Source organism: Chiloscyllium punctatum, chromosome 1, assembly GCF_047496795.1.
Source record: "Chiloscyllium punctatum isolate Juve2018m chromosome 1, sChiPun1.3, whole genome shotgun sequence".
Lineage (NCBI taxonomy): Eukaryota > Metazoa > Chordata > Chondrichthyes > Orectolobiformes > Hemiscylliidae > Chiloscyllium > Chiloscyllium punctatum.
In genome coordinates this window covers 130882549-130899902 of record NC_092739.1, presented here as the reverse complement: position 1 = coordinate 130899902, position 17354 = coordinate 130882549, and the positions used below count along the sequence as shown (strand labels likewise).

At 41.9% G+C, this 17354-nt stretch overlaps 1 protein-coding gene across 2 annotated transcripts in view; it reads left to right on the top strand.

Annotated features, from left to right (window-relative positions):
• Positions 1–17354, top strand: part of dcc (DCC netrin 1 receptor) — a 1336447-nt gene that overhangs the window by 1264067 nt on the left and 55026 nt on the right. For both annotated transcript variants that reach the window (XM_072574203.1, XM_072574193.1), the window contains exon 23: positions 16053–16215. In XM_072574203.1, the coding sequence (XP_072430304.1) occupies positions 16053–16215 (163 nt within the window). The remainder of the gene's footprint in view (positions 1–16052; positions 16216–17354) is intronic.

The following is a 17354-nucleotide window of genomic DNA, read 5'->3' as shown; positions in this document are numbered from 1 at the left end:
GACAAGGGTGTTGTTGTAAATAATAAATAAGAACACTGCAAGCAAGGTGGAATGACGTATTTGGGCTCTGGGGAATCTCTGGCTGCCTTCTGAATAATTCAAACGCACTTGAAGTTCAGATGAAATGTTGACAAATATAAAGTTGCGTGGAATAGTCGTAGCCTAACAGTCTAGCTTAGCTGTTTCCAACAGGACATTTTCATAATTCTTTCAGTAAGCATCTGTCACCTGCACAGATAAATGGTTCACTTAGCTGAATTTAAAACATCACTCAGTGTTTACAGATGCTTTCAGACAATTCTGCTGGTGTGACCTTAGTCTAAGGTTGGGAGATGCACATTTAGAGTGAATTGGAATTCATGCTGTTGCTATGTTACAAAGCAGCTGAGTTCCTGAATTTTGTTGCACCCATATGTTATTACAATAATAAATATGATGGAAGATTGAGGTACTATCAGCAATAATTTACTTTTCTGCAAGTTGTTAAGTCATTTTGAAAGTTGTTTTCCTGTACTTTATTGTCATTTTGCTCTCTACCTTGAAGTATTCCTTTTAACCAAAATGATAACATTCAGATGTGAGAGAAGGCTACATTCAAATTTTGTGCGAAGATTTGTAGCTCGGGTGCTCATTGTTGTGGTTCTGTTCGCAAGCTGGGAATTTGTGTTGCAGACGTTTCGTCCCCTGTCTAGGTGACATCCTCAGTGTTTGGGAGCCTCCTGTAGTGGACAGGTGGAACTGACAACCGGAAGCGACAGATTCAAACCACTACAAACGCCAGAGGAAAGATCACAGAAGCACTTCACAGGAGGCTCCCAAGCACTGAGAATGTCACCTAGACAGGGGACGAAACGTCTGCAAACCAAATTCCCAGCTCAACTAGCAGAACCACAACGAAGGCTACATTTTTAAGACAAATGTTTACACTTCTCAACTACTGTAATGAAATATGTTATTAAGATTACAACTACAAAACAATTACAAGATTTTACATTGATTGCTGCAGTATGTGTGCCACAGTTATAAAGGATTACGCTTTCTACTTGGATTAGAAAAGTATTCTTTGCTAACATGATTCCTCCTTGCTGTAATGATGTGAACTCTGCCGTGAGGCACTAAGGAAGGATTAGGCAAAAGTGAGGACTGCAGCTGCTGGAAACTAGAGTTTAAATCAGAGTGGTACTGATGAAGGGCTTTTGCCCAAAACGTCAATTTTCCTGCTCCTCGCAGGCTGCCTGACCTGCTGTGCTTTTCCAGCACCACTCTGATCTAAACTAAGGAAGGATTGTCATTTTGCAGCTAATTTTGATAAAGTCACCGGTACAGGGCAGACAATTATCATAGGATCCCTACAGTGCAGAAAGGGTCCATTCAGCCAATCAAATCTACAATGACCCTCCTAACAGCATCCCATCCAGACCTACCTCACCACTTAGGCTAAGCCAAGTAGCCTGCCCATCCATGGACACTACAGAGTGATTTCACATGGCCAGTCCACCTAACTTGCATATCATTGGACTGTGGGAGGAAACTGGAGCACCCGAACAAAACCCATGCAGACACAAGGAGAATGTGCTAACCCCACATAGGCAGTCACCCAAGGAATTGAAGCTGGGACCCTAGGCAATAGTGTAAACCACTGAGCCACCGTGTGTCATGAGAGCCTGAGACAGTTTCAGTGCCAGTTTACAGAAGTAATGCATTCCCAAACTAGGTGCTAGACAAGAGGAGAGTGCCTGGAGCGCATGAGGTAGTGGTGGAGCAATCAATTCTTGAAATGACCTCCCTGTACAAGCTCTGGCTCTGAGTTCACTGCAGATGCGTTCCTGCCTGTCAGCTTTTGAAGCTCCTGGTTATTATGGAAGGGTCTTAATCATAAGTTGGCCATTGCAGCTTCTATTCAAAGTGGGACTGGAGTGTAAGGAACAATTCACCACCCACCTTACTTCTTTCAACTCTCACCCCATCTTGTTCAGTGCTAACAGTCTGCCTGCATTATTTATGTAAGTCAAATTATGTTCATTCGTATTTGTTGGAAGATCCCTGGGCAGTGTATTAGAGGACTGAGACAATGTGCTTCCATCTACTTCTCCTTTTCACTGTTCCTGCTGACTTTAATGTTCTCTCGGTGTAACAAAGAGGAAAATTGCTCTACTTTCTTCTGAACAGTCAACAGGCAGAGTAGCCAAGGAAAATATTGCCTCTTTCTCATGCATACACTGAGAGAAAAATAAGTTAATACTAGACAGACAACATGGTTTTGTCAAGGGAGGGTTATTTCTGATAAATTAAATTGAGTTCTTTATAGATTAGATTACTTACAGTGCGGAAACAGGCCCTTCAGCCCAACAAGTCCACACCGCCCCGCCGAAGCACAACCCACCCATACCCCTACATTTACCCCTTACCTAACACTACGGGCAATTTAGCATGGCCAATTCACCTGACCTGCACATCTTTGGACTGTGGGAGGAAACTGGAGCACCCGGAGGAAACCCATGCAGACACGGGGAGAATGTGCAAACTCCACACAGACAGTCGTCCAAGGCTGGAATCAAACCTGGGATCCTGGTGCTGTGAGGCAACAGTGCTAACCACTGAGCCACCATGCCGCCCTTTAATGAGGTGACAAATGCAATGGATGAAAGTAGTGCTATGGATATGGTATTTTTGAATTGTCAGAAAGCATTTGATACAGTGCCAGATGGCAGGTCAGTTAGCAAATTGGAAATATTTGGGATTGGTGGGTCCTTGGCAGCATGCATTAGAAGTTAGATAAAAGATTTGAAACAGGGAAAGTAGATGGGCCTTTGTCAGACTGGAGATGAGTTGAACATAGAACATAGAACATGGAAAAGTACAGCACAGAACAGGCCCTTTGGTCCACGATGTTGTGCTGAGATTTAATCCTAATGTAAAATATAGTAACAACCTACTCACCCCTCAACTCACTGCTATCCATGTGCATGTCCAGCAGTCGCTTAAATGTCCCCAATGACTCTGCTTCCACCACCAACGCTGAAAATGCATTCCATGCATTCACAACTCTCTGTGTAAAAAAAACCTCTGACGTCTCCTTTGTACCTTCCTCCTAATATCTTCAAACTATGACTTCTCGTACCAGTCAGTCCTGCCTTGGGGAAAAGTCTCTGGCTATTGACTCTATCTATTCCTCTCATTATTTTGTACACCTCTATCAGGTCTCCTCTCTTCCTCCTTCTCTCCAGAGAGAAAAGTCTGAGCCTATTCAACCTTTCTTCAGAAGGCAAGCCCTGCAGTCCAGGCAGCATCCTGGTAAACCTTCTTTGCACCCTCTCCAAAGCCTCTGTATCTTTCCTATAGTAGGGTGACCAGAACTGGACACAATATTCCAAGTGTGGCCTCACCAGGGACTTGTAGATCTGCAGCAAAACCTCACGGCTCTTAAACTCTATCCCCTTGTGATGAAAGCCAAAATGCCATATGCTTTCTTAACAACCCTATCCACTTGGGTGGCAACTTTGAGGGATCTATGTACTTGCACACCTCTGTTCCTCTACACTGCCAAGAATCCTGTCTTTAATCTTATATTCAACATTGAAGTTCAACCTTCCAAAATGCATCACTTCACATTTATCCAGGTTGAACTCCATCTGCCATTTCTCAGCCCAGCTCTGCATCCTGTCTATGTCATGCTACAGCCTGCAGTGGCCCTCTATACTATCGATGACATCTCCAACCTTTGTGTCATCTGCAAATTTACCAACCCACCCCTCAACCTCCTCATCCAAGTCATTTATAAAAACTACAAAGAACAGAGGCTCAAATACAGAGCCCTGCAGGACCCCACTCAACACTGACCTCCAGGCAGAATATGTTCCATCTACAACCCTTCTCTGCCTTCTTGTCAGCCAGCCAATTCTGAATCCAGATAGCCAAATCTCCCTGTATCCCATACTTCCTGACTTTATGAATGAGCCTACCATGGGGAACCCTATCAAATGCCTTACTGAAATCCATATACACCACATCCTCTACTCGACCGTCATCAACCTATCTTTACACCTCCTCAAAGAACTCAATAAAATTTGTGAGGCATGACCTGCCCCTCTTAAAGCCATGCTGACTGCCTTTAATCACACTATGCTTTGCCAAATAGTCATAAATCCTTTCCCTCAGAATTCTTTCCAAAACTTTGCTGACCACAGACATAAGACTGACTGGTGTGTAATTGCCAGCGATTTCCTTATTTCTCTTTCTTGAAAAGAGGAACTACATTCGTCTCCTTCCAATCCTCCAGTATGACTCCCGTGGAGAGTGAGGAGGCAAATATCCTTGCCAGCGGCTTAGCAACCTCCTTTCTCGCTTCCCAGAACAGCCTGGGATAAATCTGGTCTGGCCCTGGGGACTTATTTTTTGACTGGTACACCTTCTCTCATCTCCTTACCCCAACTCCCGCACACCAGACCTACCCATTGTCAGCCACTAATAGTCCCCATTAGTAGACATTGGTTCTCCCTGGCTGACCTTTACCCATTCCTTTGTCTGTTCAACTGTTATATGGAGGTGCCGGTATTTGATGGGGTAGACAAGGTCACAAGTCACACGATACCAGGTTATATAGTCTAACAGGCTTGTTTGAAATCATAAGCTTTTGAAGCACTGCTCCTTCATCAGGTGAAAGTGGCTTCATCTGGTGAAGGAGTAGCGAGGCGAAATCATGTGATTTCAAATAAACCTGATGGACTCTAAACTGGTGTCTTGTGACTTCTGACTTTGCCCAACTGTTGTTCTTTCTCTGTGTTCCATCTCTACCTATTGTCTACTCCAACTCGCACCCACCCACCACACTTCTCCCAACCCCTCCAACCCAGCCCCACATGCCAACTTTTTCCTAGCTACATTCAGTTCTGAAAAATGGTCACTGGATCTGAAACATGATCTCTGCTTTCTCTCCACAGATGTTGCCAGACCTGCTGAGTTTCTCCAATAATTTCTGATGCTGTTTCTGATTTCCAGCACCACAGTTCTTTGTTTTTTTTTAGTTTCTCCATAAGACTCCATTCTTTGCTCCTTTCTTCCTGAGGTTAAAGAGTGATTTCAGCTGTTATCCTAAGAACACTATGAATGTGTTAATTCCTCTTTTACCTTCAAGTGGGACCATCTTGCAAATCTTCTAATGAGAGAAATAGAGGAAAAAGTCATAAAATCACCCAGATATGGAAACAGACCCTTTGGTCCAACTAGTCCATGCCAACCCTATTCCTAAACTAAACTAGTCCCACCTGGCTGTGTTTGGCCTATCTCCCTCCAAACCTGTTCTATTTATGTACTTATTCAAATGTCTTTTAAATCGTGTAATTATAACAGCATCCACCACTTCTTCTGGCAGTTCATTCCATATATGAACCACTGTCTGTGTAAAAAAGTTGCCCCTCATGTCCTTTTTAAATCTTTCTCCTCTCACCTTAGGTTTTGACCCCCTCATTTTGAACTATCCCATCTTAGGGAAAAGACTCCTCCTATTCATCTTATCTATGCCTCCCATGATTTTATAAGCATCTATAAGGTCACCCCTCAAACTACACTGCAGTGAAAAAGTTTCAGCCTATTCAGCCTATCTTTATAACTCAAACCTTCCTTTCCTGGTAGTTTTTTTTTCCTGAACTCTCTCCAATTTAATAAGATCCTTCCTATAGCAGGGTGAGAGAACTGTACACAGAACACCAAGAGGTCTCACCAACCTCATCGTGACATCTCACTCAGGTTTGAACAATGAAGTCAAGTGTGCTAAATGCCTTCTTAACCACCCTGTCTCCATGTGATGCAAACTTCAAAGAATTATGTTTAAAAAAAAATCACACAACGCCTGGTTATAGTCCAACAGGTTTATTTGGAAGCACTAGCTTTCAGAGCATTGCTTCTTTATCGGGTGGTAATGGTTCCACAACCACCTCATGAAGGAGCAGCGTTCCAAAAGCTAGTGTTTCCAAATAAACCTGTTGGACTATAACCTGGTGTTGTGTGAGTTTTAACTTTGTCCACCCCAGACCAACACCGGCTCCACCAAATCAAAGAATTATGTACCTGAACCCTAAGCCTCTCTGTTCTACAACAGTACCCAGGGCCCTACCATTAATTGTGAGTCCAGCCCTTGTTTGTTTTACCAAAATGCAATACCTTGCATTTATCCAAATTAAATCCATTTACCACTCCTCAACATATTCACCCAATTGATCAAGAACTGTTTGTAATCTTAGGTAATCCTCTTCACTGTCCACGATGCCACCCTTTTTTGTGTTACCCACAAACTTACTAGCGATGTCTCCTAAATTTTCATTCAAGTTCCTTGTATGAGTGACAAATAAACGTGGACCCAGTACTGAAGCCTGTGGAACACTGTTGGTCACAGGCCTCCAGTCCAAAAAACAATCCTTCATCACCAGTCTCTGTCTTCTACTGTCAAGCCAATTTTATATCTGGTTGGCAAGCTCTCCCTGAACTCCATGTGGTCTAACTTTACTCATCAAAACCTTATCAAAGGCTTTATAAAATCCAAGTAAACAATACCTGCCACTCTGACCTCATCAATTTTTTTGGTTACCCCCTCAAAAAACTCAATCAAGTTTGTGAGACATGATTTCCTTTGCACAAAGCCATGTGCCTATCCCTAATCATGTCCCTGCATTTCCAAATGCATGTAAATCTTATTTTTCAGAATCACCCCAAAACTTGCCAATGTCAGACTCACCAATTTACAGTTCCCAGGCTTCACCTTACAGCCTTTCATATGTAAATGTACATCATTAGCCACCCTCCAGTCCTCCAGTACCTAGATGATGCAAGGGTGGGAGGGGAAAGATTTGAAAGGGACCTAAGGACAACTTTTTCACGCAGAGTATGGAATGAGTTGCCAGAAGTGCTGGAGGCTGGTAACAACAATTAAAAGGCACCCGGAATAGAAAGGGCTGGGAGGGATTATGAGTCTAATACTGGCAAATGGGGCAAGAACAATTAAGGACAGTTGACCTGTTTCCATGTTGCACAACTGTACAACTCTATGAGTCTATAAATATTTCTGATAGGTTCCTGCAATTTCTTCCCTAATTTCCCACAATGTCCTTGGATGCATTTGATCAGGTCCCAGAGCTTTATTTACCTTTATATTTTCTAAGGTGTCTAGTATTTTCTTTTCTGTGACATGAACTATTTTCAAAACATTTATTTCCCAAGTTCTCTAACCTCCATTTCTCCTCAGTAAAAACTGACATGAAATATTCACTTAGTATCTCTCCCACCTCCTGAGGTTCAACACAAAGGCGATCTTGTTAATCCTTAAGAGGCCCTGTTTTCTCTCTCTAGTTGCTCTTTTGCACTTGATGTACTTATTGAATCTCTTTGATTATCCTGAACCTTATCTGCCAAGGCTATCTCTTATCCCCTTGATGCCATCCTAATTTCCCTCTTAAGAAAACCCCTATACCCTTATACTCTTCAAGAGATTCATTGATCCCAGTTGTCTATATCTAATACATGACTCTTTCTTATCCCTGTCCAGAGCCTCAATATCTTTATCCATTCATTTCTCCATATTCTTACCAGCCTTACCTTTCACTCTAACAGTAATATAAAATCCTCTGCATTTTAGTTATCACACTTTTGAAAGCTGTCCACTGGTCAGAAATCCCTTTACCTGCGAAAAGCCTACTCCAATCCACTTTTGAAAGTTCCTGTCTCATGTCATCAAACTTCGCCATCAATCTTTAACTTTAATGGAAGTCCTATCCTTTTTCATAACGATTTTCAAGCTTATAGAATTATAGTAACAGGTCTCAAAGTGTTTCCCTTGTTATGGAACAGACCAGACCCCCTCAAAATAGTTGAAGATATAGTCCAGAACCTATTTTTTCTCGTTGTTTTAAGCAGGTGTAAGTGGATATTCCAGGAGTGAAGCAGCTGGCCCAACCACTCACTTTCAAACAAAACAGAATTTATTTTGCATATGAACCAAGGAAAACTGAATTTGGAATAACATAATTATTTGAAAATCCAATCAATATTATCACAACTGTTCTAAGTAACTGCAACAATCCCCATAAACACCTCTTGGCAAAAAAGTTAAAATCAAACACAGGGTCTGACAGGAGTCATAGAGTCATAGAGATGTACAGCATGGAAACAGACCCTTCGGTCCAACCCATCCATGCTGACCAGATATCCCAACCCAATCTAGTCCCACCTGCTAGCACCCGGCCCATATTCCTCCAAACCCTTCCTATTCATATACCCATCCAAATGCCTCTTAAATGTTGCAATTGTACCAGCCTCCACCATTTTTGCATCCTGTAAAGCAATTTGTCCACATCCAATAAGATGGCCCAGGAAGGTGACTTGGGCTTTGACACATTCCCTTTTCGTCAGGTTTACCACCAAGCCTGCCTCCCAAAGTTGATCGAACAATTCCAATAAATGTTGTAAATGTTCCTTCCAGGTGTGACTAAAAATCACTAGGTCATCTATAAATATGACACAATTGGGTAATCTGGAAATGACCGTACTGGTTAGTCACTGAAATGTGGCTGGTGCATTTTTCATACCAAATGGCATAACTTAATTCATAAAGTCCATTCAGCGTTATGAAAGCTGAAATTGTCTTTGTTCTTTTGGACCAAGGTACCTGCCAGTATTCTTTGAGCAAGTCCAACTTAGAAATTTCAATTGCTTGTCCTACTTTTTCAACACAGTCTTCCAAACATGGAATCAGGTATGCATTAGTCTTTGTAACTGCATTGACTTTGCGATAGTCCACACATAACCGTTGGGTACCATCTGATTTTGGCACCAATACTATGGGTGAGCTCCAGTCACTGTAACTCACTTCAATTATGTCATCTTAGAGAATGCATTCAATCTCCTTTTGAAACTGTGCCACCTTGAGAGGGTTATGTCTATAAGGATGTGGTTTCATTGGAACAGCATCTCCTATATCTACATCATGCTTAATTAGGTTAGTATTTCCCAGCTTATTTCTACATATCTCCCCATGTAATAGTAATAACTCTTTCAGGTCATTTCAATTTTTGTCTGAAAGGTAACTCAATAATTTATCACAATTTTTGACAGCTTCATCATTGTCAAATTTAATTTTAGGAATATCCAATTCAGAATCCTGTGAACATGGTTCTTCCCTCTGTGTTGTTGCCAATAACACAGTCTCACAGCTTTCCTTCCCCGTCAAAATACCTTTTCAGCATATCCACATGACACACTCTGTGAGATTTCTTTTTGTATGGAGTTCTTATCAAATAGTTCACCTTATACAATAGCATTTTGACTTGATAAGGTCCACTAAACCTTGCTTTTAAAGGTTCACTATCACTGGAAGTAGCATTATCACATTATCTACAATAGCAAGATTGCCTGCTTTTGATTTCTTGTCTGCTTCCCGTTTCATTTTGTGCTGTGATACTTTTAAATGGTGTCTAGTCAACTCCGTCACTCTATTTAATTGTTCCCTAAAATTTGACACAGAGTCTCTGAATTCTGACTTACCAATTTCTCTTTAATCAATGTTAATAGTCCTCTCACTTCATGCCCAAAACTAATTTAAATGGACTGAATTTGGTTGATTCATTTGGTGCGTCACTGATTGCAAAAAGTACAAATGCTATTTCCTTCTCCCAATCATCTGGATAGTCTTGGCTGTAAGCCCTCAACATGGTCTTTAATGTCTGATGCCATCTCTCTCGCACTCCCTGCGATTCTGGATGGGACGCAGTAGATTTGAATGGTTTTCCTCCTAAGATGTCCATAACTTCCTTGAATAGTTTTGATGTAAAGTTTGATCCTTGATCTGATTGTATCTCTGTGGGTAATCCATATCTAGTGAAAACTTTGATGAACTCCTCGATAACCCTTTTAGCTGTGATATTATGTCATGGAATAGCCTCTGGAAATCTAGTGGACACATCCGTTATTGTTAACAGATACTGATTCCCACTTTTTGTTTTACATAGGGTTCTACACAATCAATTAAGACTCTTGTGAAAAGCTCCTCAAATACAGGAATAGGTATTAAAGGTGCAGGTTCTATTACTGCCTGTGGTTTTCCAGTTACCTGGCATAAATGACATGCCTGGCAAAATGCAACTACATCCTTGTGCAGTCCAGCCCAGTACAAATGTTTTTGTATTTTAGCTTGAGTTTTTTCACCCCTAAGAGACCCCCTACTGGTAATTCACGCGCCACCTACAACACCTCCATTCTACAATCCACTGGCAATACAACTTGATGAATGACTGCCCATTTCTCATCTGCCTGAATATATGATGGCCTCCATTTCCTCATTAAGGCATCATTCTTGAGATAGTAGCATTCATGGATACATCTAGATTATACTTCCATATATGCTTTTTGATTCAATTGGTTTAGTTTCTCATCTTTCTACTGTAATTCAGTTAATTTCTCTGAACTAACAATGTCTGCTTTGTCATCTATTTGCCTCCTGTTTTGTGTCATCCATTTGATCAAACTTCAACTTTATTATCTGTACTCTGTGATCTCTCCTGTTTCAACTGGTGCCTTTATGACCTAATTGCCACACAGTTAGGAAAAATCCCAGGATGTGATTCCTGCCATAGTCCAGTTGCCTGAGTTTCCACTGGCTTTTCAACCACAGTAGGCATACTCCTACCTGTGGATTGAAGAGTGTGGTGCTGGAAAAGCGCAGCAGGTCAAGCAGCATCCAAGGAGCAGGAGTGTCTGAAACGTCGACTCTCCTGCTCCTCGGGTGCTGCCTGACCAGCTGTGCTTTTCCAGCACCACACTCTTCGACTCTGATCTCCAACATCTGCAGTCTTCACTTTCTCCTACCTGTAGGCCAGCTATATCAATAGCAAGGGCAAATTGTATTCTTGGAGCTGAGTGTTTTCCCAATACTCCTACCATGACTTCTCCACTCTTCACTGGACTCTCTAACCTCACTTTACATAAATAAGTGCTTCTTGTCTGACCGTGAATTCCCGAAACAAGTACCTTTTCTGGCACAGACCTTCAGAAGTATATATCTGATCATCTTTCGACATCAAAGCTTGAGAGGATTCTGTGTATCTTAGTATTATAACCTCTTTATTTGCTGCTCCTGGCCAATGTGAGTAATCTTTACCATCGCAGGTAATGGCTTATGAAGACCTGACACTTCCTTCTTAACCAACCTCTGAGCAGCTTGTACATTCTGATATAGCTTTCTAGCCTCCACTGTGCTTTCAGTTACCACTCAAACAAAATTCATTGGCTTATCCTGTTTTCCTACATTTGGCTTCCTAGTGCTTTTCCTAACCCACCAACACTATGATTTCACATGGCCTACTTTATTGCAGTGAAAACACTGGAGGTTTTTAGCGTCTCTTTCCTTATAAGGAGTTTCCTTTTTACCCAGTGGTAAGTTATCCTTATGATCTTTACCAAGAAGAAAGTGAGGACTGCAGATGCTGGAGATCAGAGTTAAGAGTGTGGTGCTGGAAAAGCACAGCAGGTCAGGCAGCATCCAAGGAGCAGGAGAATCAACCTTTTGGGCCTAAGCCCTGCATCAGGAATGAGGCTTGTGTGCCAGGGGGTCTGAGAGATAAATGGGAGGGGAGTGATAAATGAGGTGAAGGTAGCTGGGGATTGGATAGGTAGATGAAAGTGGGGGTGAAAGTGATATGTCAGAGAGGAAAGTGGAGCGGATAGGTGGGAAGAAAGATGACAGGTCAAGAGGGCAGTGCTGAGTTGGCGGCTTTGCACTGGGATAATGTTGGGAGAGGGGAAATGAGGAAACTAGTGAAATCCACATTGATTCCATGTGACTGTAGGGTCCCAAGGCGGAAAATGAGGCTTTCTTCCTCCAGGCATCGGTCGCTTAGGGTTTGGCAATGGAGGCGGTCCAGGGCCAGCCTGTCCTTGGCAGAGCAGGAGGGGGAGTTGAAGTGTTCAGCCAATGGGCAGTTCGGTTGGTGGGGGCGGGTGTCCCAGAGATGTTCTCTGAAATGATCTGCAAATTGGCGTCCTGTCTCCCTGATGTAGAGGAGACCATATCAGGTGCAACAGATACAGTAGATGATGTTGGTGGAAATATAGGTAAATTTCTCTTGATGTGGAAGGATCCTTTGAGGCCTTGGACAGAAGTGAAGGGAGTGGTGTGGTGTGGGTGCAGGTTTTGCACTTCTTGCGGTAGCAGGGGAAGGTGCCAGAAATAGGGGTGCTTGGCTGGTGAGGGGTGTGGATCTGACAAGGCAGTCGCAGAGGGAACACAGGGCGCCATCTTGCAGATCATTTCAAATTGCTTTTTTTTTTGTTCTTTTTCTCTTCTGCTTTTAATCATAATTCAAACAGTTTCATTTCATTTGCCCTTTCCTTTTCTTCTGCCTCCAACTTAAGCTGCTTCATTCTCAATTGAATTTTAGCCACCTCCAAAGATTCTGTGGCCATTTCCAGCCAACTGAGCTGAGCTATTGCTGTAATTATATCTCTTTTCTTCATGGAAGGAGACAGGTCCAACTCCAGATTGTCTGTGAAGTCCAGCAGCTTACCCTTATTCACCTTCCTAAGGCCCCAAAGTCACTTCTCCCTGGAAAACTCTTGGTGACTGAAAGCGCCCTAACTACATCAAGTTCTGTTCAAACCAACCAAACTCAACACCTGGAACAAAAGACACAAACACCTATCACTTGCTGCCTTCGAGTCTAGCAACCCATTCCCAATTTGGAACTATAGAACAGACCAGATCCCCCTCAAAACATTTCAAGAAGGTAGCCCAGGCCCTAACTTTTCTAGCTGTTTTAAGCAGGTGTGGGGTGGATATTCCAGGAAGGATGCAACCAGCCCAACCACGCAGTTTCAAACAAAGCAGCATTTATTTTACACACAAGCAAAAGAAAAACGAATAACATAACTATTTGAAAACCCAATTGAATGATGCTGTTCCAAACTCCTGCAAGAATCCCCATAAACAACCCTTGGCAAAAAATATAAAATCAAATAGAGGGTCTTATAGGAGCGAGAGAGATGGCAGAGAGATTCAGCAGGGGACACCTTCCATGCAGCTGTTTCTTTGACCAACAGCCTCACAAAACTGACTGCTTGCTCTGAACAGCCAGACCAAACCAGAGAAAAGGCGAGCTGTCCATTCCCCTTTCATTGAACAAGTGTTTTCTTTTAAGCTCAAAGGCTTCTTCAAGTAGATAAACACAAACATCTTGGTAACTCTGCCCCATATAACGCATTTGAAAAAAGCCAAGGACAACACAATCTTGTTAAAGGAGCAGCATTGTCACATCCTAGCAACACTTCAGTCACTTGCCTTGCCTTACTTCCCAAGAGAAGGTAAAATGTTGCTCTTTCTCGAGTAGGTATGTTTACATATAGATAAAGAACATTTTCTTGAACACTTTTAACAAATTCCTCACCATTCAAGCCCTTAACACTGTGGCAGTCCCAGTCAAATTTGTAACATTAATACCCCCTACTATGACAGTCCTATTATTCTTACATACATCTGAGTTCGCTCTACTAATTTACTCCTCACTTTCCCACTGACTATTGGGTGCACTATAGAACAATCTCATCAAGGTGATCATCCCTTCCTTATTTCAAAGTTCTACCCATTCAGCTTCACTGGACGATCCTTCAAAAAGCAAAAAAGCTAAGTCAAGTAAAGGAAGAGCACAAAACCAAAAAGGAACTCAAATTAGAAGATAAGTAACAGTGGAGTAAACTGATACATTAATGCTGTAGCATTTACCAGGTTATTTATTCTGCAGGTTGTAGAGCTCTGGAAGCATTCAGGCTCCTGCACCTAGGGCTTGTCTGCTCCATCCATTTTTCCTTTCTTTTCTTTGCTTATTTTTAATCTTTACTTTTACATTTTACTTACCTTCTTATGGAGAGCAGTGAAGTCAATGGCGATGACAATGACAGTGGCAGGGTGGGTCCTGTGTGGTGCTGGCAGAGGCAGAGGTGAGTTTTTAGATTCCTGGCAGCAGCAGAGTCAAGTCTGAGCCCAGCCCAGGATCCGGTCGCATTGGCCGATGCTGCGTCAGTGAGGTTGGCCGAGAAGGCAGAGTCATGTTTGGCTCAGCCATGGGTTCCGGCAGTATCAGTGTCAGTGCCGGCAGCTTTTTGATGTCAGCAAGGACACATGGTGGTAGTGGTTCAGTGGAGATGAGATGGCGCCAAAGGATGGTGACATGTTTCCAGCAGCGGCAACGCACAGTGAAGGGCCTTGACACTGGCTGGCTACTTCATACTGGGGGTGGGAGGAGAGCCTGGATTCAGGCCCATGGCTAAGCACTTAAGGAGATGGATTGTAAGGTTGAACATTTCTTTATTTTCTGCCTTTGCATTCTATAGTTTTCTGTGTTTCAAGATGATACTGGAGCATGCAACATTCCTCACTGTATTTGTAGCAATATATATGTGACAATAAATAAATCAAATCAATCAAAGTGTACAACATAGTTCTGAAGAAGTCATACATCTAACATTCTGTTTATTTCCTATTCCAGCATCCACAGTATTCCTTTTATTTGTGCCCTGAAAAATCTTACATTGTTCAACAAATTATCCTCTTATTCGTCTAACTTCCAATGAGTACAGACCCAAATTTACCAACATTTCTTCATAAGACAGTACCCCCACACCCAGAATCAACATGATGAATCATTTTTGTACTTACTGCAATGCCGGTATAGTTTCTCTTAGATTTCTAGGTGTGTTCTGATTAGTATGATGTATGATATTAGACCTTCTATTTTATACTCTATTCCATTTAAAATAAAGGCTAACTGTTTGTTTACTTTCTCTATTATCCGTTGAACTTGAAATCTCACTTTTTATGATTCATGCACAAGAATCCCAAATTGCTCTGCTTTCTGCAATCTTTTTCATCCAAACAAGACTCAGCTCTTTTATTGTTCCTATAAAAGTGTACAATTTCAACATTTCCCACATATGTTTCATATGTCAAATTTTTGCCCATCGACTTGACCAATTCCTGTGTAGATTCTTTGTCTCCTCCTCACTACTTTCCTCACCAATTATTTTTGTGTCATCTGCACACTTGGCTCCAGAACATTCAGTTCCTTTATCCAAGTCATAATAGTGAATTATAATTAATTGTGGCCTTAGCATTGATCTCTGTGGCACTCCATAGTAAAAGGTAGCCATTCAGAAAATGCTCCCTTTACTCCAACTCTCTGTCTTCCGTCAGTTAGCGAATCCTCTATGTATTTAATACGTTACATCGAAAACCATGGGTTCTTATTAAGTCGCCTTATGTGTGGTATCTTGTGAAACACCTTTGAAAATCTATTGGTTCACTTGTTTCTATCCTGCTTGTTACCTCTCAAAGAATTCTAATAAATCTTTGAGAGATGATTATATTATATCTTCCTAAATACTCTGCCATTACATCCTTTATAATCGACTAACGTTTTCCTAATGACACATGGCTATTTATTGTCTCCCTCACGTTTTGACTGGTGGTTTTGCAGTTCTCTGGGACTTTTGCAGAATCTAAGAAATCTTGTAAAGTTACTCCCTCTGCAGCTATTTTCTTTAAAATCCTGGAGTGCACCCCGTCAGATCCAGGGAATTTATCAGCCTTGAGCAGTGTTCGGTTCCGAAGTTAATTTTGGAGATTTGTATGTTTTTTTGGCGAATAAAGCTGTGACATTGACCTGGAATGTGTTGGCATTGCTAAAAGAACAAAGCATTTTTATTATTGTTACACAAAACCAATGTGCAGAAGCACGATTTCAGTACAAAGCAAAACCATTTCTGTCTATTGCAATTGTGCAATTGTAATGCTGCAAATTCTCTACCAGGTTTATCTATTCTAATTCCATTTCCCTGTTCTTTCACAGGTGTACAAGTGATTAACTCCTCTTAACTAAATTAGATTCTATCCGCATTTTCAGTGCGGTAATGCATATTGAATGTTATTGAATGAAGAAAATACTTTCCAATTTTGTTGCTTTATAATTTTAGGACTACTCCTAAGTTTGTAACATTAATATTTATTGCTATTCTTTCAGAGCCTCCAATTGGTCAGATGCATCCACCTCATGGCAGTGTGACTCCTCAAAAGAATGGCAATCTGCTGGTGATCATCGTGGTCTCCATTGGTGCAGTTACTGTTGTCGTGGTCATTGTTGTTGCTGTTATCTGCACCCGTCGATCTTCAGCACAGCAACGCAAGTATGTTTGGATTTTATTGTCTAATTTGTCTTATTTCACTTCATTGTAACTTCTGAGGGAGGTCACTTGGCACCTCAATGAATGTGAACTGACTGTTAGGAGACTGACTCAGCCATCCAGGCGAAAGTGAGGACTGCACATGTTGGAGATCAGATTCAAGATTAAAGTGGTGCTGGAAAAGCATTGAAGGTCAGGCGGCATCCAAGGAGCAGGGAAATTGACATTTTGGACAAAAGCCCTTCATCAGGAATGAGGCTGGGAGCCTCCAGGGTGGAGAGATAAATGGGAGTGGGGTGGGGCGGGGGAGAAGGTAGCAAAGAGTACAATAGGTGGATGAAAGTGGAGGTAATGGTGATAGGTCAGAGAGGAGGGTGGAGCGGATGGATGGGAAGGGAGATTGGCAGGTAGGACAGATCATGAGGACGGTGCTGAGCTGAAAGGTTGGAACTGGGGTAAGGTGGGGACAGGGGAAATGAGGAAACTGGTGAAATCCACATTGATGCCCTGGGGTTGAAGTGTTTTGAGGTGGAAGACTCAGCCATCTACAGATTAGGGTTGAATTCCCATTTTGGATTGATTTTGATTTTTTCATTCACGGTGATGGTAAAGTTACTGCATAGAAAGTTTAGCACTGTAATGGGTCATTGAGCCTGTCAACATATATACTCCACACCAATCTCATCCTATCTAACACGCTCTTGCCTTTGTTTGCAAGGTTACATACCTTTGTTTCAGCTGAAAACTGTTTAGCTGTGGCCCTGTTATGTCAGGAATAATTGACCAAGGTTCTTGAATATTATTTAAGGAGGGTCTGGTAGATGTGATTGTTTAGGCAACTATAGATATTTGTCCATACTGTAGGACTGACTGCTGGAACGTGATTAACACTGCAAATGCAAGCATTTCTTGCTCATCGCGAATTGCCCTGTAGAAGGTGCTGGTGAACTGCCAAAGGTTGTATAATGTTATTGGATTGTATTTTGTGTTCACCAAGATGAAGGATATCAGTTAACAGGGAAATAAGCACTCTACTATATATTTCATATAGTGATGCCAGCATCAAGGAGTCTTGGTCAAGTCCAGGACAGCCTATTGCAGAGTAGCATTTGGCTTAACCTTATGCCTTAATCTCATGATCA